Source organism: Mustelus asterias, chromosome 16 (genome assembly GCF_964213995.1).
Source record: "Mustelus asterias chromosome 16, sMusAst1.hap1.1, whole genome shotgun sequence".
NCBI classification, from domain to species: Eukaryota; Metazoa; Chordata; class Chondrichthyes; order Carcharhiniformes; family Triakidae; genus Mustelus; species Mustelus asterias.
In genome coordinates this window covers 63,877,651-63,904,600 of record NC_135816.1, presented here as the reverse complement: position 1 = coordinate 63,904,600, position 26,950 = coordinate 63,877,651, and the positions used below count along the sequence as shown (strand labels likewise).

At 39.1% G+C, this 26,950-nt stretch overlaps 1 protein-coding gene across 1 annotated transcript in view; it reads left to right on the top strand.

Annotated features, from left to right (window-relative positions):
• The window catches only part of LOC144505215 (lysine-specific demethylase 3B-like), a 115,272-nt gene extending 93,874 nt beyond the window's left edge, over positions 1-21,398 (top strand). The window contains exons 19-27 of the mRNA XM_078231200.1: positions 955-1,126; positions 2,656-2,746; positions 2,833-2,963; positions 4,194-4,313; positions 8,185-8,208; positions 11,075-11,214; positions 16,264-16,440; positions 17,441-17,575; positions 18,103-21,398. Of these exons, the coding sequence (XP_078087326.1) occupies positions 955-1,126; positions 2,656-2,746; positions 2,833-2,963; positions 4,194-4,313; positions 8,185-8,208; positions 11,075-11,214; positions 16,264-16,440; positions 17,441-17,575; positions 18,103-18,183 (1,071 nt within the window). The 3' untranslated portion in view covers positions 18,184-21,398. The remainder of the gene's footprint in view (positions 1-954; positions 1,127-2,655; positions 2,747-2,832; positions 2,964-4,193; positions 4,314-8,184; positions 8,209-11,074; positions 11,215-16,263; positions 16,441-17,440; positions 17,576-18,102) is intronic.
• Positions 21,399-26,950: the final 5,552 nt, after the last annotated feature.

Below are 26,950 nucleotides of genomic sequence, written 5' to 3'. Positions count from 1 at the left end.
CCCTGTTAATAAAAGCTAACACACTATAGGCCTGCTTCACAGCTCTATCCACTTGAGTGGCAACCTTTAGAGATCTGTGGATATGGACCCCAAGATCTCTCTGTTCCTCCACAGTCTTTAGGTGGAGTATGGGGAGGAATCTGTCCACTGTCACGCGTTTTTTGTGAATGCACCATGAAAGGAATAATTTGAAAGCACCCAGTGGATTCTTCAATTATTCTCCTCCTGCATGTAAAATGACTATCCAGCCTTTGTCCTCCTTGTGTATTACAATTTAGTCTGGAAACATGATTCTGTGGTTGTTCTGTGAATGTGTTGCCAGAAGACCATCAAATTTCAAGTTTATCATTCATGCTACTAATTGCTGTCCAGCAATTTCAAAATTCCCCCATTTACACATTTCAAATTTCAATCTGTAAAGGAGCTCTGTGGACCAATTCACAAAATTTTATTCAAAATTATTGTTTTAATGTGCAAACTCCGTATGACAATGATCTCAAGCTGGCCTTCAATTTTTGTCCCATTTTGCAATATAGCATTCCATTTTTATGTAGCGATTAAGTGCACGAGGAAGTAAATGGGATCTGTTTCATAATCTCTGTATTTAAATAGTATATTCTTTCTTCCGTATGCGAAAAGTTACTCTATGCTTTTCCTTTAACAAAAAGCCTTGCACATTTCACCTCGGTCATCTGTGAATGTAGCCTCTCAAAGTTGCATTTTTTCAATAATCTGTGCTGCTTCATACATTTATTAAAAGCTTTTGTTCTTGCATTGAGTGGCTGCTTGATCATGGTGCAGTTTCATTTATTAGCTTGAATTTTTTTTTTACTGCTGATCATGTTGATGAGTTATTATTTAATTCAGGTATATGACATACCCATTGGTTTAAGAAAGAATGCTTTGAATCCCCAGCAGATCTTTTTCTCATGGCTAGTGTTTTGCTCTTCTCAGCCCGTGTTGGTGTCTGGTGTCCATAAGAAGCTGAATTCAACCCTCTGGAAACCTGAAGCTTTCAGCCGGGAGTTTGGGGACCAAGAGGTTGACCTGGTCAACTGTAGAAATTGTGCCATCATCTCTGATGTAAAAGTCCGGGACTTTTGGGATGGTTTTGAGGTCATTGCAAGTAAGTACATTGATTGTTTTTCCAAAGCATATTAACTATTGTAATTTGAGGCCCCTGTATGAAACTAAAAGTTAAGAACAGTGTTGTATGTAGCAGAAAATCAAGACCACCTGCTTTCTGTTCCCATGGAAAATGCAAATCAGTAAATGTTATCTCCAAAGTTCCAGCAAAAATCCCAGGATTAGTAATTTACTAAGTTGATTTGTGTTTATGGTAAGTCAGTGACTACTGATAACCATATTGTCATTACGTTTAATGAAAAGTCACTTGGACGCAGGATGAATATTTGAAATTTGGATGTCAACATCAACTTCTGGAAAACAATTTTGAAATGTTTTTAAAAAGCACACGTGGGAGCCTCTTGTTCAATTTCAATTGAGGAGTGATGATTCAGCTAGCTGTCCAATGGCATGAACATAATGCCTCAGGAGTTGAAGTCAAATTACTGATATTCAGAAATTGGTGTTAAGATACTGCACATAGCTCTGATGATAGAAAGGGATTTCCTCCTCCTGCCGTGGCTTCTCCTCAAGTAAAGCAGATGATTTCGAGTCAATGGGGAGGTCATGTGTTGCTTGTTGGACATATCTTGTCAGAAGGTAGGATAGCTTCTATGAAAGAGTAACTCTTGAGCATGAAAGCCCAAAGGAACCTTACCCTAGGTGTGACGATATGGCTAGCATCTCACAGAGATCCTTCACTTCGATTTTTTGCCAGAGACTTCTAAACTAGAAAGACAGAGCAATAAGTGAAGCAGCTTTAATAGATATTTTAAAAAATTAAACTCCAGTCCATGATCATCATCTGTACCTTTCAGCTCAACCTTCATTAAAAAAAAATCTATTACAATTATCTGACAAGTATGTTACCAAAAGTTCAGAAAATGATTTTATATATATATATTTTAAGCGTCAGAACATATAAAAGCCTTGCTGTCAGTTGGAAACATCAAATCAGTTGTTAGATAATGCTTTCATTTCACAGTGCCATATTCAACAGGACTAAGATAGCAAATTCAATTTGTGACCATACTGTACCTAGGGATATATTTTGCACTTGTAGCAATAAGGTCTCTAACTAGAGGCCATGAAAGGGACTTGGGGATAGTTCTAATTATATAAATGTTCCGAGCAGTAACTTATTCAACTGTCACTAAATTGATGGCTTTTCATTAGAATGCTGAATTTGACTACTCTCAATCTTTAAATTAGATATGTATTGATATTAAAGCTAAATATCACCTTGTGTCCATTATGTCAATAAAATGCAATTATCAATTTAATTGGTCTGTCTCATCTTAGAATATTGTAAATATATGATATTAATTCCCATAATGGGATCATGCCCCAGTAGTTTCTCTGGCATAATAAATTGTATATTGAGGTTGAGCTGTCCTTGAATAAGGGAGGTCATACTTATAGCAGATATTCAAACTGTTTAATACAAATAAATACATGAAAGTTTGATGGAGCCATGATCACTTATTAAAATTCCTTATGTCCAATTTGAATTATACTTTTGTGCCACAGAACGCCTGAAGTCTGAAGGAGGACAACCAATGGTTTTGAAGCTCAAAGACTGGCCTCCAGGTGAAGACTTCAGGGACATGATGCCAACAAGGTAATATAATTTGCACGAATGCCAACACCTTCAGGCTCTTGTATTACAGATGCAAAAAAGTTATCCTCTTATTTCTTGTTTTGCAGGTTTGATGATTTGATGAACAACCTCCCTCTACCTGAATACACAAAAAGAGATGGAAGGTTAAACCTGGCTTCAAGGCTCCCAAACTACTTTGTGCGGCCTGACCTAGGACCAAAGATGTACAATGCGTATGGTGAGTACTGTGAATTGTATTAATAACTTACCTCGATTTAGCACAGGTATATCAACATTTTAATTCCTGGCCTTTCACAAACCTAGTTTAATTTTTTGTGTATGCATCCTTATAGATAACTACAGATTCTGATCTGAGTCAGATCTTTTGCTTGCATAAACGTTGAATCTGGCAGGACATACTTGCATGGTATATTAACTTATGCATTCTATTAATGTGTAATATTTAACTTATGGGTATTGTGTTGTAAACATAGCATAATATTTTGTGCACGTTTGAGTTAATTTTTAAACCTTGGAAGAGAAGCTTTGCTATTCCCAGGAATCTTAGCAGGCAGTGATTCACTCAGATGTAAATGATGGACACAGAATATTGTCTAAGTAAGATGGACAGGTAAGCTAATAATAGCATCCAACATGCTGGAACTTGTGTTCCCATTGCCTAAAAACAAATCACACTTTATATATGTCTCTCCTGTAAGACTTATTGGAAGATGATTTCAATTGACTGGAAACCCAACATGAGATGATACAGAAAAAGACATTACATCCAAAGCAGTGTAGACTGCTGACATTCTTCTCAGCTGCTTAATTGAGATTTATACTTTGAACGTCACATCTTTTCTGTCTAGGTTATGGCACAGAGCTGCAAAAACATGTTCTAAAAATAAGCTGCTTAGGTAATTGCTCTGAATTTAATAAGGCGGCATGGAGAATTATTTGCATTTATCATAAGTACCGATCTGTTTTGTAGATCTGGTCTGTTTTATCTTCTACAATTGTCTGGTCTCCTATGAATGTTCTAACTGGGGTACTTTGTTGGGTTTGGCGAAAGGTGAGCAGACCTGGGACTCGGACATAAATTTTTCTACTTATTCAACATCTTTGTTAGGTTTTTCTTGCCTCACAGCTTCCATATTCTTAGTAAATTGCTTCAACTATTTGTGGGCCCTGACGAAGGATCATCCAGATTTGAAATGTTAGCTCTATATTCTCTCTACTGATGTTGTCAGACCTGCCTCGATTTTCCAGCATTTTCTGTCTTTGTGTCAACTATTTATGACCTTGGTTGAAAAGTAATTTTAAGTAAGTTAAACTTCTGGATGACATTTTACTCGTTTCAAAGAATATTTGCTGCCTATCTGGCTTTGACACTAATGGATCTTGTTAATTGTATGTGGCACTAGAATTGAATTAAAAATAATTGAAATGCGCTGTCTTTCTTCATTAGGGCTGATAACAACAGAAGATAGAAAAGTTGGAACAACCAACCTCCATCTGGATGTGTCTGATGCAGTTAATGTGATGGTTTATGTTGGTATACCATTAGGAGAGAACAACCATGAAGAAGGTAAGTACATTTAGCAGTTTCGGTTTCAATGAATGAAAAATAGAGAAAGTATAAAAACTGCAGCTATACACACAGCAGCAGAAAGAGAATGAAAGGTTACACTTGGATAAACACTGAAATTGCAATGAATTAATTCAAAACATTCGGTTCTGTAATGTGATGGCTGCATTATACATGTAAAATAGTGCCTTACATTGTGCAGCATTTTCTGAAGGCACACTGTACCTTGTGTTTTCCTGTAGAATTAACTGTAAATCATGGCTTCAGTGGTGAATTTGAGCTCCTTCATTTACGTGGAAAAGTAAAAACAGTACTTTCAAACTGAGTGTTCCTTTATACACGGTATAGCTCCATGTCCAGTGAAGAACCCTGTGTTTGATAACACGAAGAATTAAAAGTAGGTATCGTGAAAGTGAAAGGAGGACGAATCCCAGTGGAACACTGTTTTCTGATACCAGCTTGGAGTCAAATTATGTGACTACAAAATTTGTTGGTTCAAGGGCTATCTGTCATCTTCTCACCATATCTCTCTGTCCTTCTGTCCACCAGAAACCTATTTAGTTATTTCTTGGATCTGTTTGTGTTATTCTCTGGCAACTTATTCCATAAATGCACTGTAACTCTCCAGTTCAGAAATCTGTTGTCCGGAAACACCTGTACTGTAGAAATCTTTTCTCCAGACCCAAGTAACTCATGGCAACATTTTGGGAGTGGAAACATGGAAGATTATATGGTACTTGAGATTAGTTTAAAAAAAATTATTGCCGCTTTATAATGTTCAATAATGTTTTATCACTGTTTTAAGTTTCAGGTAATACGTTTATATTTACAATGTCTTCCTTTCACAGGCTAATGGTTAGGCATGATAAGGTCATTCTATAATTCAGAAAATACTGAAATTCAGAAATGGTCTCAGCCATTCTAGACCGGAGAAAATTACAATGTATAATAAATATCCTTTACCTTAATTTAAAGAAAGTCCTTCTGACGTCAGAAATTTGTGATTGCTTAATTAAAGATGATCTTAAAAGACATCTGTACCTGTCATAATTACATGTGGTGATTTTATATCACGTTGACTTTTATTTCTTAAAATTTGGAGTGTAAAGTGATCTGATGGGTGAAAGAACTGCTGAAACAAGCAGCCAATGTACCCCTCAACACCATGGCCACGATTTTACTGGCTCAATTCGCTGGTCGATCAGTGTGGCGAGCTGGGGAGATAGGGCACGAATCGGATTGCTATCTTCCCGGCCTTGCTCTGCCAGCGAGAACGGCTTCTGGCGCGAGGCCTATTAACATAAAAATAACTACATTTAAGTCTACTTGGTGTTCAGCACGGCCGCTTCCCCCCTCGCCGGCAAGACATCATGCCTACAAGAATCACTGTAGTAGTGGGGGCCAGGCACTGTGGCAACGCCAGGGGGATTGAAGTCTTTTGAAGCCCCCAGGTGGTCGGGAGCATGGCTGGGCAGTGCCCAGTTGGACACCATAAGTGTGCTGGGGCAATGCCAAGGGAGTGGAGCCTGAGTGGGGGTGGGACCCTGACGGAGTGGTTTGCACAGTAACGGGGCTTATGCAGGGGCTGGTTGTGCAAAGTGGGGGGGTTTCTGCAAGGGGGATGGCCGTGAAGGGGTGGATCCCTTCAAAGGGGGGATCGCTGCAGGGGGTGGTCATGCAGGGGTGGGCTTTGCAAGGCGGGGATTGTGGAGGGGTGGATCGCAGAGTGGGGTCATGAGATATCATCGGAAGTGCATATTGGGGGTCCACCAGTGGACCCATAAGGAGGGTCTTGATGCCAGCGTCCCGTGTTTGTGTGGTTGGGGGTGGGTGCTGGGTTGATGACAATGCCGACGACGATGGGGGATATTTGTGGGAGGAGGTCTCCCGGTGCACTAGTAGATCGGGGTGCCCTGCGCAATGCCCCTCACGCAGAACTGACAGAGTGCCGGAAGATTGCAGCTCGCCCAAAAGACTGACGTGGAACACTCTCCATTTTCACATTGTTATGACACTTCAAAACCTTTTTGAAAAATTTCGCCCCATATAACCGAGTACTGTTCTCTGCAGCCTTAACATCTCTTAATCTCTTTGGGTTGAATTTATTTTTTCAAGAGGTGGAGTAGAGTGTTGACAGCAAACTTTCAAGTGTGTTGTGAATCGGATTGGCTTAAAACTCATATCTGTGATGCTCGGATGTCAGGACGAGGTTGAGAAGCATCATCCATTTGTCACTTCTGGCTGAAGATGATTGCAAATGCTCCACTCTTGTCTTTTGTAGTGATGCACAGGACTCTGCCATCATTGAGGATGAAGATATTTGTGGAGCCTCCTCCTTTGGCTCATTATTTAACTATTCATGACCACTCACGACTGAATGTGGCAGGGCTGGATAGCTTTGATCTAATCCATTTGTTGTGAGACCACTTAACTTGCTCTTCAGTATAATGCTGATGTAATTAATAAAATTTGATGAGAAAAATTCAATGGAAAAATGTCAGAAAAATGGTTATTATTAGAACTATTTAAAACTCAGGATATTTAGATTCCGAGATGAAATTAGAAAGCAGTTTACAAATGCTATAAAAAGTGTAATAGGATTAAAGAGTGAGTGCAGGCCTTAATCTTTACTTATGCATCTTAAACCCAGGACAGAGAGATTACTATTTATTGTTTTTAGCTGTGAAACCAGATTGATTAATTGGAAGTAAACAAGATAATTTAATATGCTTGGAATGCTGAATTTTGATCACAAAATCTAAGATCCAGTTGTCTAATATCATGGCATCGCATTTGTTACAGAAACTTTTCCAGAATACAAATATCAGTCATCTTGTGTCAGTCAGTAGAGTGATGGTGTTGTCACCATCAAGTCTGAGCATTTATGAGGCATTTGCTATTTTAAGATCCTGAAATGTTTGGGATACAGCTAAACATTGTACCCTCTTCCATGTTGTGTTGAAGGTTACAAAATGAATTGTACTTAATTGGAATCTTGGAGACCAAGACTTATTTGTGCCACCGCCCCTCATCAAAAGCATATTCTCCAGTGCCACCTCACTGCAACTTCAACCACGTCTTTAGTAAAAATTGAAACCTACACCTGCACTAATCAAGAACATGAACATCTGTTGAAAGTATTTATTATTAATTTTGCCAGTTGGAGAATGTTATAGCAATTTCATTGTTCAGTGATGTGGTACTATTTTTTTCTCATCAGTCCTATTTTTCTCATCATTTTCGTTGCCATGTTCAAAGCCACTGACTTGCTCTTTTTACTAAAAAAGGTGAAATTGTCACATTCAATTCTCGAAGTACTAATAAAGATTATAGCTTCCCAATTAATAAACCAGAATTTAAATTTTACAGTAAATCAGAGGCCCTGTTAGATGGCTGTAGAATTTTGTGTTTGTTTTAATCTATCATTATGAGCTGTCTGAGTTAGGAGAAGGATAAGTTTTGTGGGATTTTTTTGTTTCCTACTTTTGTATTGCATTTAATCTGAGGGAATAATACATTCAAGTTGCATATTTTGCATTGGGAAATTGTTAATTTCTGATAAATCATATAAGGCTATGGATGTGGCTGTGTAGCTAGCTGACACTCCCCACAAGGCTAATGCAAGAATAGCCACCACTTCCCAGGGTGCCAACTGGTGTCTGTGGAACATTGCCATTGTGCTCCAGCAAGATGGCAGCACCTTTAGAAGGGCAGGGATGGGCAGTAAGGGCCCTAAAATACTACTGGAATGATCTTCAGTTAAGTGAATTATGTGGGAAGCTCTAGAACTTTAATATTTTTGTGGGGCTGGGGTCATTTTAGATAATTGAATTCATTGTTTTAGTTACATGATTAATTTTCTCCTTCACAGATTCAGACAGCAGTGGAGTAACAGGTCTGTGCATTTTCATTCTGTTTTTGAGGCATGTAGTACACTGCAGTAGCTTCTCTTATTTTTTTTTCCCCCCATAACTCATAAGATCAGGTGGTGGTGGCACATTTCTGAAGTAGACTGCAAATATCTTTATTACTGTAGATGTCTCTGAAAATAATACAACAATCTCTTCATTCACCTAAGCAAATAATTTTATGTATTTGTTGAAATTTTCTTGCACTTGAGACGTGCCAGGTTATTCAATGTCTAATTGTGAGTTCAGTGTTCCCTTTGCAGCTCTGCGATTGGCCTTTCAGTTCAGAGAGGCTTAAATTTGTATCTTGAGTAAAATCTCTGCATCCTTATATTGATACAGTGTTCTGTCACATATTTAACTTCTGAATAACATTAAGCATGCTTTATATCTGCACTTAATATTAATCTTGGCTGATCTTGTTGTCTTGTGTTTCTCAAAAGCTTTAATATCTGCTTTTTCCATTTATCTATTTGAATCTCAAAAATCTGGGCAGACTGGATTGTGAATTTGAGGCTTGTATAAAAGTAAATTTGTACTTACTTGGTCAGAGAACCTGGTAGTTGCCAAATGAAGCAAAGTCCAAGGTTCTTTCCATATTTCTGCTTTTGTTTTATAGTGTATGTCAGGTAAATGCAGATAAATGCTTTGAGTAGCTGTCTGTAATCAACTCTCCCTGACACACTAATTCATGACTTTTATTCTATACAAATAATTCACCAGTTGTGTGGAGCTTAGTCACGATATTGAGTGTGCAAAACTATATAGAACAGCAATGGTTATTTGGTCTAATTGTAATTAATACTGGGAATCGGATATAAAACCAATATTTGTACCTTCGAGTTTGCGTCTTGTATTGCTTAACCACTTGTAATATTTAGCTTTTAGTATATTAGCTTAACAGCATTTTAGCGTGTTGCTGCAATTAAAGCTTGTATCTTAACTTTCAGTTTATTATTTCAAGGAGTCCAATTCATAGTCTATCTACAGTTGCTGTTCAATGAGCTCAGTTACAGCAGTTGAATTTTTATCATGTCAATGTAGCCAAGATATGGTGCAAATGATTAGATGTGTTTCTTTCCCAAGTAAGCCCCAAACTTCCAGGTTAAAGTTACTAATTGTATAATATTGGATAACATTGTATCAGTGATTGGACTGGTCTGTCCTCAATATTTGTTCACTTTCGAGCTTGGACTTTGCCATCCTCAGCCCTATTGTGAATAATTATATTAACATCTTGGCTTTGACTAAAATGTCAATCATAGGTAGTGGTGGCACCATACCCCTTAATAAAGCCTCCTTCCTGATTATTTTCCATAATATTTTTCTGGCATAAATGCTGTGGTGTTAGGATTGTTAGAGCTAAATCATTTATTGATCTCTTCCTCCATCCATTAAGAGGTTTCCTCCCTCATTTTTTACCTCAGCCTATGCACTGGGTGATTCCTTATCCTCTTTATTCTCCATCTCAGCTCCCCTTGCCCCTCGACTCTGAATTCATTGCCTTTCTGTTCTCCCAAAACCTCCCTCCATATAAACTTTCCTACTCCTATTGAAGGCCACCTCCCTGAAGGCATCTCTTGTGTTCTTAGACACTTTAAGTTCTGATAACAGAAGAGGCGATTTCTGACCACTTCACCTTCTGACCTCAGCAATTTTTTACTGTCTCCCATCCCAGTTGTTCCCAGAAATGGTTATCATCTCCAAGGAGAGCAGATTAGTGTACCTGGCATACAAATGTACTTGTGGACTGCATCAGGCACTAATGGGTCTCTTCTCAGCTAAAATGCCACATATCTGAGATTATCGTGGCAAGTAAAGATAACCCAAGCTTCTTTTCTACAATACTAATACTTAAACTCATCTCCCCTTCTCCTTTTACCTTTGCTCCCAACAATGTGTGAAAGTATGTGATGTTGCCGACATGCCACAGCACATATATAGCAATGAGGAGGGTGCTGAGATTAGATCTTTGGGCAATTCCAAGCACAGGAATTTTTTGTGGGTGGCACGGTAGCACAGTGGTTAGCAATGCTGCTGCACAGCTCCAGGGACCTGGGTTCGATTCCCGGCTTGGGTCACTGTCTGTATGGAGCTTGCACATTCTCCCCGTGTCTGCGTAGGTTTCCTCGGGGTGCTCCGGTTTCCTCCCACAGTCCAAAGATGTGCGGGTTAGGTTGATTGGCCATGCTAAAAAATTGCCCCTTAGTGTCCTGAGATGCGTAAATTAGAGGGATTAGCAGGTAAATATATAGGGATGTGGGGGTAGGGCTTGGGTGGGATCGTGGTTGGTGCAGACTCGATGGGCCAAATGGCCTCTTTCTGCACTGTAGGGTTTCTGATTTCTATGAAAAGACAAAATTGTACCTGCCTCTACTACTACCTTTGGCAGCTTGTTCCAGACACTCACCACCCTCTGTGTGAAAAAATTGCCCCTCTGGACCCTTTTGTATTTCTCCCCTCTCACCTTAAACCGATGCCCTTTAGTCCTCTACCTTTGGGAAAAGACACTGACTATCTAGCTGATCTATAGAGATATTTAAATCTTTTCATGATGTAACCAGTCCCCTCTCTGCAATCTCTAGTAATATAATCTCATGTCCCACTGTTGGTAGCCGTGGCTTCAGTTACATAGGCCCCACATTCCCTCGTTATTTCCCTGTTTCTCCTTCATGACTTTCCTAACACCCACTTCTTTCGACACATCTTTTGGTCAACCTCCCAGATATCTTGCTGTTGTCTCAATATTCATTTATTTCTAATTCGCCTCTGAAGTGCCTTGCAATGTAATTTGCTGTTAAAGGCACCATATAAGTCAAAGTATCATGCATTTGTTGTGTTGTATGTGATCAGAGGTAATGAAGACGATCGAGGAAGGTGATGTGGATGAGGTGACGAAAAAAAGAATTCACAAAAGCAAAGAGAAGGCCGGTGCACTCTGGCACATCTATGCAGCAAAAGATGCTGAGAAGATAAGAGAGCTGCTCAGAAAGGTGAGCTTCACATTGAACTTCAATGTGAACGTCTGTTGCCAAAATATTATGCTTTTATTATATGTTCATAGGATGCAGCTGGCAACATCACTTTTAGCTCTTGTGAAGGCGGTGGTGAACTGCTACTGCTTTGTGCTGTAGGTGCATGCACCGTGCTGTTAGATAAGGAGTTCCAGGGCTTTTACCCAGTAATGATGAAGGGATGGCAAAATATTTCCAAGTCGAAGGAGTTGAATTGCTGCAGTGTATCTGGCCTATGGCATACAGTTTAACTTTGGTGTGCTGGTGGTATAGGGAGTTGGTGTTTAACGTGCTGAAAGGCTGTAGAACTTGGAGTTTTGGAGGGATTCCACGAGAAAGAGGCAAAATTCATGGTTGACAAAGGAGGTCCAGGATAATGTTAAATTGAAAAGTAAGGTATAAAAAGTGGCAAGGGTTAGTGGTAGACCAGAGCACAGGGTCGTTTTTAGGATCCAGCAACAAAAGACTAAAAAGCTTATAAGAAGGGAGAATTTTGAGAGAAAACTTGAATGCAAAATAAAACAAACAGTAAGCGTTTCTATGGATATATAGATAGGAAGCAGGCAGCTAAGGTAAATGTTAGGACCTCTACCAAATGAGGTGGGTAAATTGATAACAGCAAACAAAGAAATGGCAGAAATGCTAAATAATTTTTTTGCATCAGTCTTCACAGTGGAAGACATTGCAATATCCCTTTAATTTCAGTTGGGCTGATTTCAAATAAAATGGTAGAACATACTCTATTCCTTCTGATTGGAATTTTTGTATTAGAGAAACTCAAGAGGCTAAAAGCGGACAAGTCATCAAGACCTGAAGAAATGCACACTAGGGTTTTAATGAAAGTGGCATTTTTTTATTCGTTCATTGGACCAGCATTTATTGCCCATCCCTAGTTGCCCTTGAAACTGAATGGCTTGCTAGGCCATTTCAGAGAACAGTTGAGAGTCGACTCTATTGCTGTGGCTCTGGAGTCATGTGTAGGCCAGACCTAATAAGGATACCAGATTTCCTTCCCCAAAGGACATTAGTGAACCGGATGTTTTTTTACGACAATCAACAACAGTTTCATTGTCATCAGTAGATTCCAAAAATTTTTACTGAATTCAAATTCCACTATCTGCTGTGGCAGGATTCGAACCCGAGTCCCCAGAACATTAGGTAAATTTCTGGATTAACAGTCTAGCGATAATGCCATTAGGCCATCACCTCCCTGGCTACAGAGATATTGGACCCATTGGTTGAAATTTTTCGTAACTCGCTAAATTCCAGGAGGGTCCCAGAAGATTGGAAAACAGCCAACGTTACACCCTTGTTCAAAAAGGGAGAAAGGCAGAAGGCGTGGAACTATATAGTTTGACATCTATTATTGGCAAAATGCTGGAGTCAATAATTAAAGAGGAAATAGCTAATTATTTAGGAAAGCTCTATATAATCAAGCCTTGTCAACATGGTTTATGAAAGGTAAATCATATCTGACAAATTTGTTCAAATTCTTTGAGGATTTAACAGGGAGAGTATATAGAGGGGAACCTGTAGATGCAGTGTATTTAGATTTGCAAAAGGCATTTGACAAGGTGGGTGCCACATAAGAGGCTGGTGCATAAAGTAAAAGCCATGGAATTGGAGGAAGTTTGTTGGCATGGATTCAAAACTGGCTGTCACATAGAAAACAGAGAATTGGAATAAATGGGTCCTTTTCAGAGTGGAGTACCACAGGGATCAGTTCTTGGCACTCAATTGTTCATTATTTACATTAATTTCCTGGAGGAAGAAACAGAATGTAAAGCTTCCAAATTTGCTGCTGATATGAAAATAGGTGGAAGGGCAGGTTGTGATGAGGATATTGTGATTCTGCAACGTGATGTAGATAGATTGGGTGACTGGGCAAAAACCTGGCAAATGGGGAAGTGTGAGATCATGCACTTCGGTAGGAGGAATCAAAAGGCAGATTATTATCTAAATGGAGAGAGACTACAAGTGAGTGAAGCACAGAGGGATCTAGGTGTTCTAGTGCATGAATCTCAAAAAGCTAGCAGGCAGGTCCAACAAGTAGTTAAAAAGGCAAACGGCATTTTGGCCTTTATTACAAAGGGATTGGAGTTTAAAAATAGGGAGGTTTTGTGCAGGATGTTGGTGAGGCCTCACCTGGAACACTGCATACAGTTTGGTCCCCTTACCTTAAAAATGATATCGTAACATTGGAGGCAGTCTCAAGGAGATTCACCGGACTAATTCCTAGGTGGAGAGGGTTGCCCTTTCAAGAGAGACTAAATAGTCTGGGTCTGTATTCCGTGGAGTTTATTTAGACATGCAAGATCCTGAGGGGGCTTGACAATGTAGATGGTGAGATGTTTTCAATTGTGGGAGAGTCTCAAACAAGGGGACAGAGCTACAAGATAAACGGCTGGTCATTTAAAACTGAGGTGCGTAGAAATTTCTTCTCGCGGAGGGTGATGAATCTCTGGAATTCTCCACCCCAAAGGGTCGTGGAAGCTGTTACTAGAAGGTGGGTAAATATTTGATAGAGGGCTATGGGAAAATGGCACAGGAAAGGAGTTGAAACCAGCTTAAATCATCCATGATCATATTGAATGGCAGGGCAGGCCTTAAGGGGCTAGTGGCCTCTACTACTTGAGTTTTTGTGTTAGAAATTGTAAACCATTGAATCCCCTTAAAATAAAATATTTTCTTCATTCACTTACTGTTGCCAAAAGGCATTTTAAAATTTCTCTTGAATGCTGTTTGCAGGGTTACTACTAAATAGATACTCGACAAAATTATTTTATTTTGATAATGGTAAATTTGTACATTCTGTTCTTTCCCAAGGCAAATTTGTTGACTATTTATGCAAATTTCCTTCCTAATCTCTTTCAGCAGTACTACAGTACTGCCTTCTGATCCAGGAGAGCTGTCGACTTCAGTTCGTTAAGATTAATACTGTGTTATTTGGTGCATTCAATTTACTACTGTAATGGGTACCAATTCAACATTGACCTATTTAGTGAATGTTTCCAATACATATTGTATTTTGATTATTTTCAGTTCCTCAGAATCACCACTACTATATTTAGGATTCTAACTTGTTTTGCAGCTATTCCTTTGCTGTTATGTTACTGAAAATGCATTTTGTCACATTTGATGTCTTTTGCTATCTTGAACCCTAATTACATATCCAAAATGTCTTGCAGCACATTTTCAGATATTCTTTGCATAGTTTTATTCTACCTTCCACACCCATCTTGTTCATCCATTTTTTGAGGATAGCATTGTTTACGCTATGGTTACTCCTCATCGGCATATGCTTACCTTCCATTTCTTGCATTATAGTTTCAAATGTGCCTCATATTCCTCAATAAATATTCCAGCAAGTAAGCTATTTTGATTCATCCCTCATTTCTTTGTTTGGCTCACTAAAGCTGCATCTCTATTTTAGTCCTTCCCAATGCTGATTGCCAGATAGTCTTGCATTTGATAACTTGTGGGCTTTATTCTCCAAAATTTCCACCAGCTGTAAGTTGTAAATGCCATGCTGATTGCTTACAAGAACCAGATGAAAGTTATAAATTTTGGGTCTTCAGCAAGTTGGGTCAAAAAAGGCTTGAACTATATTATCAAGTTAGGTCTACACGTTCCTTTTAATGGACCTGTTCCATTAAAAGGAATTTTTCAATCCATTTTTTGGATTGATTGTCTTATCTCCTTAAAGCATTCCTAAGCTCAGAAGTGGAAAATATAATTTTTATGAATTTTATTTCCAGAAGCCAATCTAAAGAAATTCAAACGTATAACAATTAACAATCAAGTTATCAAACATATATTTGGAAATTCTTTAAAGAGAAAAGATCTCACTGCTTTACATAATAGTGTAACTCTCTCTCAAAGGTGCAGAGGAGATGCACCAAGATGTTGCCCGGGCTGGAGCATTTCAGCTATGAATAGAGGCTAGTTAGGCTGGGGTTATTTTTAGTAAGAAGTCTCACAACACCAGGTTAAAGTCCTTCGTGATGAAGGAGCAGTGCTCGGAAAGCTAGTGGCTTTTGCTACCACATAAACCTGGTGTTGTGAGACTTCTTACTGTGTTTACCCCAGTCCAACGCCGGCAACTCCACATTATTTTTAGAGCAGAGAAGGCTGAGGGGGTGTCTGATTGAGTTGTACAAAATTGTGAAGGACATAGAGTAGATAGGAAGAATCTTTTCCCCTTCGTAGAGGAGTCAATACCAGGGGGCGTAGATTTAGAGGGGATTTGAGGGAAAACTTTTTCACCCAGAGGGTGCTGGAAATCTGGAACTCTCTGCTTGAAAGGATGGTGGAGGCAGGAACTCTCTCAACATTCAAGAAGCATTTGGATGAATACTTCACATGTTATAGCATAGAAGACTACGGACCAAGTGCTGAAAAATGGATTAGAGGTGCTTGATGGCTGGCACAGACTCGATGGGCCGAAGGGCCTCTTTCTGTGCTGCATGAGTCAATGACACTATGACATGCATGAGCACTAACTTCACAATTATGCACCCTCATACAGTAGATATATGTGCTTCAGTGTTCAGCTAGCTATAAAAAGGATAATCATATACAAATGCAGAAGACTGCTCAACCTTTTCTGCGGCCTTGTTGGATTGAGTCACATCTCTGTAAACCTGGAAGAAGGTGGTGGATGTGCTTCCATTTTCCACCAATGTGACCCATTAATTATTCTGGTCAGCCAGTTAGATGAATTTATTTCACTTTGATCCTTTAAAGCGGTAAAGCTTTTCCTAAAGTTCATATTTCTTTTAATACTACCACATTTTGAATAGCACTTTTCATGGTTGAACTCTATTGTCTGGTTTCAGTATTTTCACCACAATTCCTACTTTCTCTGCAGAGAATCTTAAACTGCCATGGCCATTTGTTTACTGTTGGAAAGTCAAGTCTTTATTTTTCTTTCAGCTTACCATTTTCAGTTTCTGTTTACTATTTCAAAATCATGCGTTAAGACCTATTTACTTAAATTGGACACTGCTGTGGTTGCTTCTCCCTCAGGTGTCTGAAGAGCAAGGTCAAGATAACCCACCAGACCATGATCCGATTCATGACCAGAGCTGGTACCTAGATCAGGCTCTGCGGAAACGACTGTATGAGGAGTATGGTGTGCAAGGCTGGGCCATTGTACAATTCTTGGGGGATGCTGTCTTTATCCCAGCAGGAGCACCTCACCAAGTAAGGATTGCTGCTTCCCAAATTTTAAGGCAAAACCAGGAGTTCCACAAGGTGTCAGTTATACTCGGTATTAGGTTGAGAAAGAATTAGCTTTTTAAAGCACACTTCATGATCGAATGTGAGAGGAGGAGCTGTAACTATTCAGAAAATAATTTGATGCACAAAGTAATGTGAAGCAACAAATACCTATTTGTTTATGCCAAATATGATTTTAGAACATAGAACACTACAGCGAGGCCCTTCGGCCCTCGATGTTGCGCCGACCAGTGGAACCAATCTAAAGCCCCTCTAATCTACACTATTCCAATATCATCCATATGTTTATCCAATAACCAATTGAATGCTCTTAATGTTGACGAGTCCACTACTGACTGCATTTTGTCAGGAATATCTCTCTGGCCAATGGTAATTAGTGCATCAGTGTTTTTACCATAAGAATAATTTGTGTGTGTCTCAGCCTGCCTGAGAGAAAATTTCTATACCAGTTAAGAGTTGGACATAAATGACATTTCAGTTATTTTTGGTTGTTTTAAAACCATAAAATCAGTGCGTGCAGAAAGAGGTCATTCAGTCTGCACCGACTCTCCAAAAGAGCATCCCACCCAGGCCCTCCCCTCTGTCTTATCCCTGTAACCCTGCACATTTACCATGGTTAATCCACCTAACCTACACTCTTTGGACACTAATGGACAATTTATCATAGCCAATCCGCCTAACCTGCACATCTTTGAACTGTGGGAGGAAACCAGAGCACCTGGAGGAAACTCAAGCAGACATGGGGAGAAAGTGCAGAGTCTACACAGGCAAATCACCCAAGGCCGGAATTGAACCTGGGTCCCTGCCGCTGTGAAGCAACAGTGCTAAACAGTGTGCCACCGGGTTGCCATGTTTCATTAGGCTGTTGCTTATTCTTTATTCGAGTTCCGACTGTTCTTTTCTATGATGTATGAAATAAGAAAGGCAAGAAATCTATGATAATGCCTGTCTGTCTTTGCTTCAGGTACACAATCTGTACAGCTGTATCAAAGTAGCTGAAGACTTTGTCTCTCCAGAACATGTCAAACACTGCTTCCGTCTTACTCAGGAATTCAGGCACCTCTCAAACACCCACACCAACCATGAAGACAAATTGCAGGTATGGAATTATTAATAGGTGCTTCCAATTAATAATGCAATTGTTTGATCTGAAGAATATTCCTATTGAAAATAAATACATCGCAAAGCCCCAACAGGAAGGGAAAGCCTTAGTCTCAAATCAGTTTGTCTTGGCCACTCAGTGTCATATTTATCCATTCTAAATGAGAGTGGAAGAAAGCTGTGATCTAGTGAAGTTGTACAGTGAACACCAGTTCCTATAGGCCTTTTTTTGAATTGTAAATATTGTGATATTTAAGCATGACTGCAGTGATCTACAGAATCAGCTTGCAGGTAGAACAGTGACCAAGGCCCAATATGATTGCAGCTGAATTGGCAAAAGGAACTATCAGTGGTAAACTGAATAAATAGGATACTCTCATGGAACAAAAATGTAAGACTACATTGTAATTTCACAGTTTAAACAGTAAATAGTTCCCTTTTCTCCCTTTCCTTTATGTTTGTATTGTGTATGTTGACTTGCTAGTTATGTGAACTATGGGTTAGCATGAAGTTTCTTGTCCTCAGGTGAAGAACATTATCTACCATGCTGTCAAAGATGCAGTTGGGACACTGAAGGCTGAAGAACCTAGACTGGCGAAGTCATAGAGGCACCTGCAATGGAAATCAGACTCAGAGGAACTGTTCTGTAACATACGCTCATGAAGAAATACATGCGATTAAAAAAGGAAGCTGTTTTCGGTGGAGATAAGATGTTCAATAAAAGTCCAGCACCACAGTATCACAGTGGAATATATATCAGTTTTGCTGTGTTCTGCAGCAAGCTGTAGGAACTGAGGATTTGGGAGAGTGTCACATTGTAGTTAGTTTCGCACTGAGTTAGTGATTATATTTAAAATAAAATTGAAGTCCCTTTCCTCTTAATTTTTCCATATACATGCAACGTGCTGGGGTAATGAGAAAGGATCTTGTAGACGTAGCAAAGCCCACAATTGTAACATACTCGTTCCCAGAATGAGAAGCAAGTTCAGAAAGGCAGCAAGTCTTTTTGTTGGCTCACAGTGATATGATCCACTGATCCCTGATTTTATTTAAGTTTAATTTTTCCTAAAGGCCTTTACAACATTCCAGACACTCGGAGGTTCTGAACTGTTTCTGTATGGTACTTGGCTATCCATAGAGTTACAACCAGACCTCACTGGAATCATAAACTAATTGCTGAATCAGGTCAAGAGATATGAGTTAACATGTTACAGTTTATAGTTTAGAATGATCACTGAATCATTCATTTTCCATCCCCTCCAGGCCCCAATCACAGATCGAGGTGGCAGGGGGAATTGGATTTCTGGTTAGGTCTGTGGATATTAAGGTTTCAGAAATATGGAACTGTTTAAAAATAATTTTGTTTGTTTCATTTTCAAGTTGAATTTTTGTGTCCCAACTTCGTATATTTAAAAAGAACAGAAGTTATTTTGCAATACAATGGAGCAATCTCTTCTAACAAAATCTTCTGACCTGTTTGCTGCAGTCTGCTGCCTTTAGCTGGAAATTATAAATGATGCTCCTTCTGACACGGGCAAATGGATATGTCACATTTTTTTTCAATTTTTGTGAAGCACGTTCTTATTGCTTCTGGCTGCTGGATTTGTGCATCATACAGCCTAGAGAATCTGACCCTGTAAGCACAGGGAAATGGTATGAGTTCCTTGCGCAGGTATTGAAATTTAATTTAGGGACGCCCAGAGAATTACCAGTTTTAACAGTCAGACACTACTTTATAAATCAGGCAATAAGAAAGGAATTGGGTGTCATCAATGCCGAGTCTTGCCACACTCTAGTCCTGAGTGAAAAAGCAAAATCTCAGTACTAAGCTGGAGTCAACTGTGCTATAAAAGTAATATCGTAGAACTGAATTTTAGCTATTATGGAGAAGCATTGAGAAAATTCTGATTTGTAGTCGTCCCCCCCCCCCCCCCAATATCATTTTAGTCCTCTAGTCTTTCATTGTTTTATATCAGAACCATAAAGCAAGAATCACGGGTGTGTAAAGGTGAATTTTGTATCTTACTGAACAAAACTAGGTCATTAAATTTTAATTTCTAGTCACTGCATCTGAGCTTCACCACAGATCTGATGCCAGTCCACGAGGACTTGAGGGCATAACGTTCAAATATTGGGTGGCTTAGAGTGAACTTGACTAATCAGGATTCTCCTTTATCCATACCTTTTAGAGAACTGAAACTGTATGGATGTGGAGTTCAAAAAATACTTAAAAGTGTGATGATCTGATGATTCCTATTCCATTGATTGTCATCAAATGTTTAGTATTTCTACAAGCAGTCTTAAAATATTCTCCCATTTGTAAACAGTTTTTTCAAAGAGACGTTTAAGAACATGAGGCATTTATTGGCATTTTAGACTGTTATGATGGTATTCATCTGTGTGGGGTTATTTTTATTACACACACTGCTGACAATTCTTTTATCAAGCATATTTTTTTGTGAATGAATGGTTAGATCACAGGATTGCAAATTCTTAAATGTGGACTGTGATTCCTGCTGTGGTTCAAGAGTGTGAATAAGTGATTTTATACTGGGGAGTTAATAGTTTTGTTTTAACGTTGATAGTTTTCATGTTGCATTGTCAGTGAAGAGAATCCAACCCAGGGATATGTTGGATAGAATGGCAGAAACAACTTTGGCCGGGTTGGAGTAATGTAGAGCCAGGGTGCAGGAGGGTGGTTGACCCTCACTAGGAAGGTGGATGTTCCAAGAATATAAATCAAATCACCTGAACAGTCCACAAAAAATTGGGTGAAATTAGATTATTCACAGATTTTCATCATATATAGTTTTAAAATGTTTACAGGTAGCCATTGCTGTTGGGAAAATTGCCTTATATGTTTTGGGGTTGTGGAGTCTGGGGACGCTTAAAGATTTTGAGTCTGGCCTTGCAGCCATGCGGTTAATTGCCCTACTGCCCTAGTCTTCAGTCCCTGGCTTACTGAGTTTCTGTGTATGACAGGATGCCAATCAGAACTACTTCCACATAGTAATTATTCTTCACTTCCACACCAGGATCTTCAACCTGTTGGTAGGGCAAGTTGACAGGATGCTGTAGGGCCATAACTTTCCGTTTCGATTTTTAAAAAAATGCTTTCTTAGCTGCCGGAAGTGACGTCTTTGCTTCTGGACTCTACACTGTTAATGGATAATACAGTTCCTAGAGACAGGAAGACTCAATAGTGTAGCAAAGTTTGCATTATTAACAACAGTGCTTGAGAAGAAAGCGAGGAGTGCTAAACCTTTATTTGAAATAATACATACAGTGGCAAAGGTTTTACTGGCCTGTTGCACCTTCCAGTGTATTTCATTCAGATTTTTTTGGCCATTTATATATACTTTTGATGAAGATTTGTGCAGAGACCCTTTTTGTCAGTCGCTGCAATTCTAAAAAAAAATTAACTTTGGATCTTTAAGCAAACATGAATACAAAATGCGGACATTATCCTCGATGACAGCTTTAAGCATATGGCAGACTTCCAGCATTGGCATTCAGGCAGATTTGACAGTACCCACCAGTTTATTTTTCCAAACAGACTGCTTCCAAGATTCAGTATTTACAACCAAAACTGTCTCTAGGAGTATGTTTTTATTTTTTTTTGTTTGGGCAGGTACCATGGTACCATTCGTAAATCCAATGTTTTTGTTGATATGTATGCTGTTGTGACTTTTTAATAAAAGGATAAAATGAAGAAAAAAATACTGTCACATAATGTAGAATACTTTGTCTTCATTTACTGCAAGCATTTTGTGAAGGGCTGATTTAGGTTTCAATATTCTTATTAAAATTTAAAGAAATAAGTTTGTCTAGTCTCAATTTATTTAAAATTTGCTGATTCTTAGGACAGCGAAATTTAGACCCACAGGTCAATTCTCATGTGAACCTAACACAATTGAGAAGTTTATCATATCCTCAATACCTCCACTATTCCAAAAGTGCAAGATGTCATCCATGGAGTGTAGCTTGAAGGAAATTTATCATAGGCAAACAATCATAAATGATCCAGCACAGCCATTTCGCCTGTGCCAGTGCTGTAATTTATCTGTTTAGTTTCATCCTCACATCTTAATTTTTAATCTGTCGTGTTCTCTTTTAAATTATATTATAGGTTCTGCTTTTATTGGTGGTGTTTCTTGTACAGAATTTAATTTTCTAGCAAGTCCCTATATAATTGAAACAGATTTCTTAACCATTGCTTCCATTCTTTTCATGGTACAGGTATAGAATCATAGAATCCTACAGTACAGAAGGAGGCCAGTTGGCCCATCGAGTCTGCACCAACCACAATCCCATCCAGACCCTATCCCCATAGCCCCGTGCATTTACCCTAGCTAGTCCCCCTGACACTAAGGAACAATTTAGCATTGCCAATCCACCTAACCCGCACATCTTTGGACTGTGGGAGGAAACCAGAGCACCTGGAGGAAACCCATGCAGACACGGGGAGAACGTGCAAATTCCACACAAGGTTGGAATTGAAAGCGGGTCCCAGGCGCTGTGAGGCAGCAGTGCTAACCACTGTGCTACCGTGCCGCTTGTGCCGGGATGATGAGCATAACAAAAAGACTGGGATGAAGGAGGGTTTCCATTGCAACACTTTATTTGGAAGAAGTAGAATTCAAAGTGAGAACAGGTTCAACCAGGCGTTATAAGGTGTTGGTGAATAAAAACTGGTTGGGCCAGTGTTTCAGAGACATAGAGAGCCTGCAGGCTATCTTGGTGAACAATGTGGGGTGTAAGGGAACTACACCCAAAGTGAAAAAGTTGATTGAGCCAGAAGGCAGCAGTGTCGGGGAAGTCATGAATGTAGGTGGGATAAAGTTTGGTAAAGGTTTGAAGAAAAGGATCAAGGTAGGAGGAAATTTGTTTCTGTTAGTACATGTTCCACTAAACCATCAATCTATCTGGACAGCTCTTGGGAGGAGATAAATGGGGAGCTATGAGGTTGGAGGCAACGAGTAGAAAATGTCCAGAAGAAAATAACTTAGAAACAGGAAAATAATGGTTTATAGTTGGCTCCTCGTTGACACGATTTACATGTTTCCAGTCCATGAAATACTATTGTCCTGTCTTGTTTATTAGTCAACTTCCTATCCCATTACTCTTTCAAAATGAGTGGGAGGAGGCTCGTGTGGAGCGTAAATACCAGTAGTGCCGAATATAACCTCTTGCATTCTAAATTTGTGTTTCGTTCATCAAAATTCTCAAACAATTTGAAATCACATTTTCTAAATATGTCTTTTATAAGTCTGCCTTGGTGGACTGGGGTATCCTCCACCCTCATCATATGGACTGTGGCAGCCCATCAAACCCTCCTGCCATATAGGACAGGCAACCTATTATAAAGGCAGTTACAGTCACGTAAGGAGTGTTCACATTGTACTTTTAATCAGACTCCCACAATTTTAGAAATTTTCCAAAGAAAGAAAGTGAACATGTGAAAAGCGAAATCATATCAGTTTAAACATTTTCTCTGCAGCATTAATTACTCTTCCAGAGGACATTTCTCCAAGGCTGTTTCAATAAATCCCACTTGTCCTGGAAAGGTTATTTCTGCTTCAGGATTGGCACCAATGTCTTAGGAATGTTCAAGTCAATATCTTCGATCGTGAGTCAACAAGTATACTTTTAAACAATTTTACAATTGCCTTGTGTCACATTTTCTCTTAACATTTATCCCAGCCTATTTCCTTAAAATGAGCTTGCCTCAACTGGACGCTCTTACACCTGGACAGTTATTGAATCTTGCACAGGAAGTATTAGTCCATTGAACCTGTGCCAGCTCTTTGAAAAAACTGTACAATTGTTCCTACTTTCCTGCTCTTTATAATCCTGAAAAAGCTTTCCCTTCCTGCATTTATCTAATCCCCTTTTGAAAGTTACTATTGAGTCTGCCTGTAGCACCCTTTCAGGGAGTGCATTCCTGATCACACAACACTGGACATAAAATGTATCTTTGTGTCACAATTGATCTTTTAGCCGATTACCTTTGACCTATGTTCTGTGATTATGGCCCATCCGTGAGTGGAAGCAGTTTCTCCTTACACTATCGACACCATTGATGATATTGAACACCTCTATCAAATCTCTTAGTCTCAGTTCTAAGGAGAATAGTTCCAGCTTCTCTAGCTTCCATGGGATTGAAGTACCACAATCCTGGCACCATTCTATTAAATCTCTTCTGCACCCTCTCTAAGGTCTTAATATCCTTCCTCAGGTGTGGTGCCTAGAATTGAACACTGCTCCAGCTGAAGCTTAACCAGTGTTACAAAAGTTTAGTATTGCATTTAGCATTAGCTTTGCTTTTGTATTATATTCCTTGATCAATAGATGATTTGTGTGCATACACCTCCAGCTGCCTCTCTTCCGCACCCCCTCTAAAATTGTATGATTCAGTTAATATTGTTTCTCATTCTTTGTACCACACTTCTCTGCATTAAATTTCGTTAGTTACTCATGTTACTGGGGCTTGTTACCATCCTCCTCGTTTCCCATTTCTGAGTTTTGTGTGATCTGCAAACTTTAAAATTAGGTTCTCCTACAGTTTTGAAGAGGTTTGGAGCCCAAATGCAATTGTTCCCAGAGATTATGTCACTTCCCCCAAAGATGTGTTAAAAGCAAAGTTTCCTGGCTGAGTTGATTAATGCTAACATTCAAAAGATCGGAACAATTTCTTTTCAGAAGTTTGCTAACTGAAAAGGAAACAAATGTGAAAGGCTTGAATGAGTCTTCACTGCAGAAAAGAATTAATCTGTCATAGATCTTAATGCTAAATTGGAAAACTAATAAAAATTCTTCCATTAGGACAGGTTATCCAGCAACACTGCAGGATAATGCCTTCATGTTATTAAGGTACTTGGCAAAAATTAAACAACTCTCATGTGAAGGTGAAATCTCTGTGGGACAGCAAGTTTTTTTCTTAATGCTCATTTATTTCTGACAATTCCTCAGCAAAATACCTTTAAACACTTTTCCATATTAAAGGTATTGTATAAATTCAAGCTGATACTGTATATTCACATTAGTGATAATACAGAAAGAAAAGACTCCCATTTGTATCCTTTCAAGACCTCAGGACATCCCAAAACACTATGTCCAATTGCATACATTTGAAGTCTAGTTGCTGTTGTCAGGAAAGTAGAAATTTAATCTGTGTAATTGAATCCAAATTATCTTATGAAATCACAGCCCATAATTCGCTTCTTGATGTCTATTCCACATTTGAATCATCAGAATCCCCTAGATGACATCACAACTTGCAGCTACACTACACACACAGCAAAACTATTCAGGCTCAGGTACTGATCTGGAAATTATCAAAAAGGAAAGAGCAATTTCACAGTTACAGCCTAGATTTTGCAATTAGCAATGATGTGATAGCATTTGCCATTGACTTTGAGAAACATTGCCCATAAACGTTTTGCGGGTTGGAAAGGGTTGATTTCTTCTATTTCAATGTTCGTTTCGATCAATTTGGCGTCAAGGGGGGATCTGTGATGTATGGTAAATGACATAGTTAAGCAAGCTGAGGAGGCAATCAGATTGAAAAATTCTCACACACAGCAAGCCAGGAAGTAAAAAGCATGGATTATAATCCCAGTTTTCATAATTTTACAGAAAGCAAAAATAAAGATTGTGACTTACAGATGATATTAAGGTATGTGGTGAAATACTGTAAAATTCTAACAAAAAAAAGTTTTTATTGCAAAATAATGGAATTTTACCATGGAATGGAGTGAATGACACTCCACACCAATCAAATTACCATTTCAAAGCCAGAGCGGTTGTTCAGAAGTACATATGACTTAGAATACCATTATAAACAGCTCATTCAATAAGATTAACATTTTCATTGATTTTGCAATTAGAATGAATCTTAAAATATGAAGTTCTGATCAAATCACTGACTCTATTGATTGCATTTGCACAGACAGCAACAGTGCAGACTGGAGGAACAGGGTACCTTGACAGCAACTTCTGGCTTTCAATGTTAAATTACACTTGTGCAGAAGCCAGAAGTTTTACACACTAATGACAGTTTTGTCTTATTACAACCCCAAATTCTCAACCACCACCCTCGTGAAAAATGATCTGGAGATGCCGGTGTTGGACTGGGGTGGGCACAGTGAAGTCTCATAACACCAGGTTAAAGTCCAACTGGTTTATTTGGAATCACGAGCTTTCGGAGCGCTGCTCCTTCATTAGGTGAGCCACCTGGTGAAGGATCATTTTGATCCAAAACATTAACACTGTTTCTCCCTCCACAGATGCTGCCAGGCCTGCTGAGTTTAGCCAGCACTTTCTGTTTCTATTCCAGATTTCTAGTATCCTCAGTATTTTACTTTTATTTTCCATCTCTACTGGTGTTTGTTTCACTTTTGAAAAGCTCGTGATTCCAAATAAGCCTGTTGGACTTTAACCTGGTGTTGTGAGACTTCTTACTGTGCCCTCATGAAAAATGCCTGACCCCAAATGTTCAGATTTTTTTTTGAAAAGCCTGGGAGCGGGAATTATGGTTTGTTCTGCATGTCAATAAATGAAGATTGCAAGGTGCAGAATTTGTTTAGCTTCACTGCTTGAACTGAGACGAGCAAAGAGAGAGAGTTTGGAGGAGCCTGTCTGATTAGTGTGCAGAAAGGAAAGGAGTATTTAAAAGTCAGAATGGGAGCAGTCTAAATCCAAAAAAGTCAATTAAACAAAAAGTGGGATTTCCCCAAGTGGTCAAAATTTTGTTTATATTGTATTGTTTGCATTGTAGTTTCAAGCAGAGTATGAAACAAAGATGAAGACATTGTTGTGTCTGAATCACAGGATCATTTTATACTAATTGCTCAGTTTGCCTTCCAGGTAAGGGGCACCCAATGAAGCTGGTTGCCTTAGACCTGAAAGTATTCTATCATGGATCCACTGCTTATGCCACCAAGAATTTGGAGCTACATTTAATTTGGTAGATCTCCTCAAACAAAACAGAAACTCAGCAGGCCTGGCAGCATCTGTGGAGGGAAAAACAGTGTTAATATTTTGGATCAAAATGATCCTTCAGCAGGATTATTTTGACTGAAACATTAACTGTTGTTGCCAGATCTGCTGAGTTTATCCAGCATTTTCTGTCTGTTTTTATACCGGAATAGGTGTACCTTATACAAATGAACATTGTACAAGTTTAGCATTTGGCAAATTGAAACTGATGAAGCCAGAGATGATTGTGAAAACTGAATTGACTCCAAAAGCAATCACTGAGATCCTCATTCCTTTTGGTTCTGATAACTCTGGGAGGCCAGGCTACATTTACTCCTTCACTTCACTATTCGACCACACTAGTTTTGCAAACCCACTTCAGTGGCATTATTGA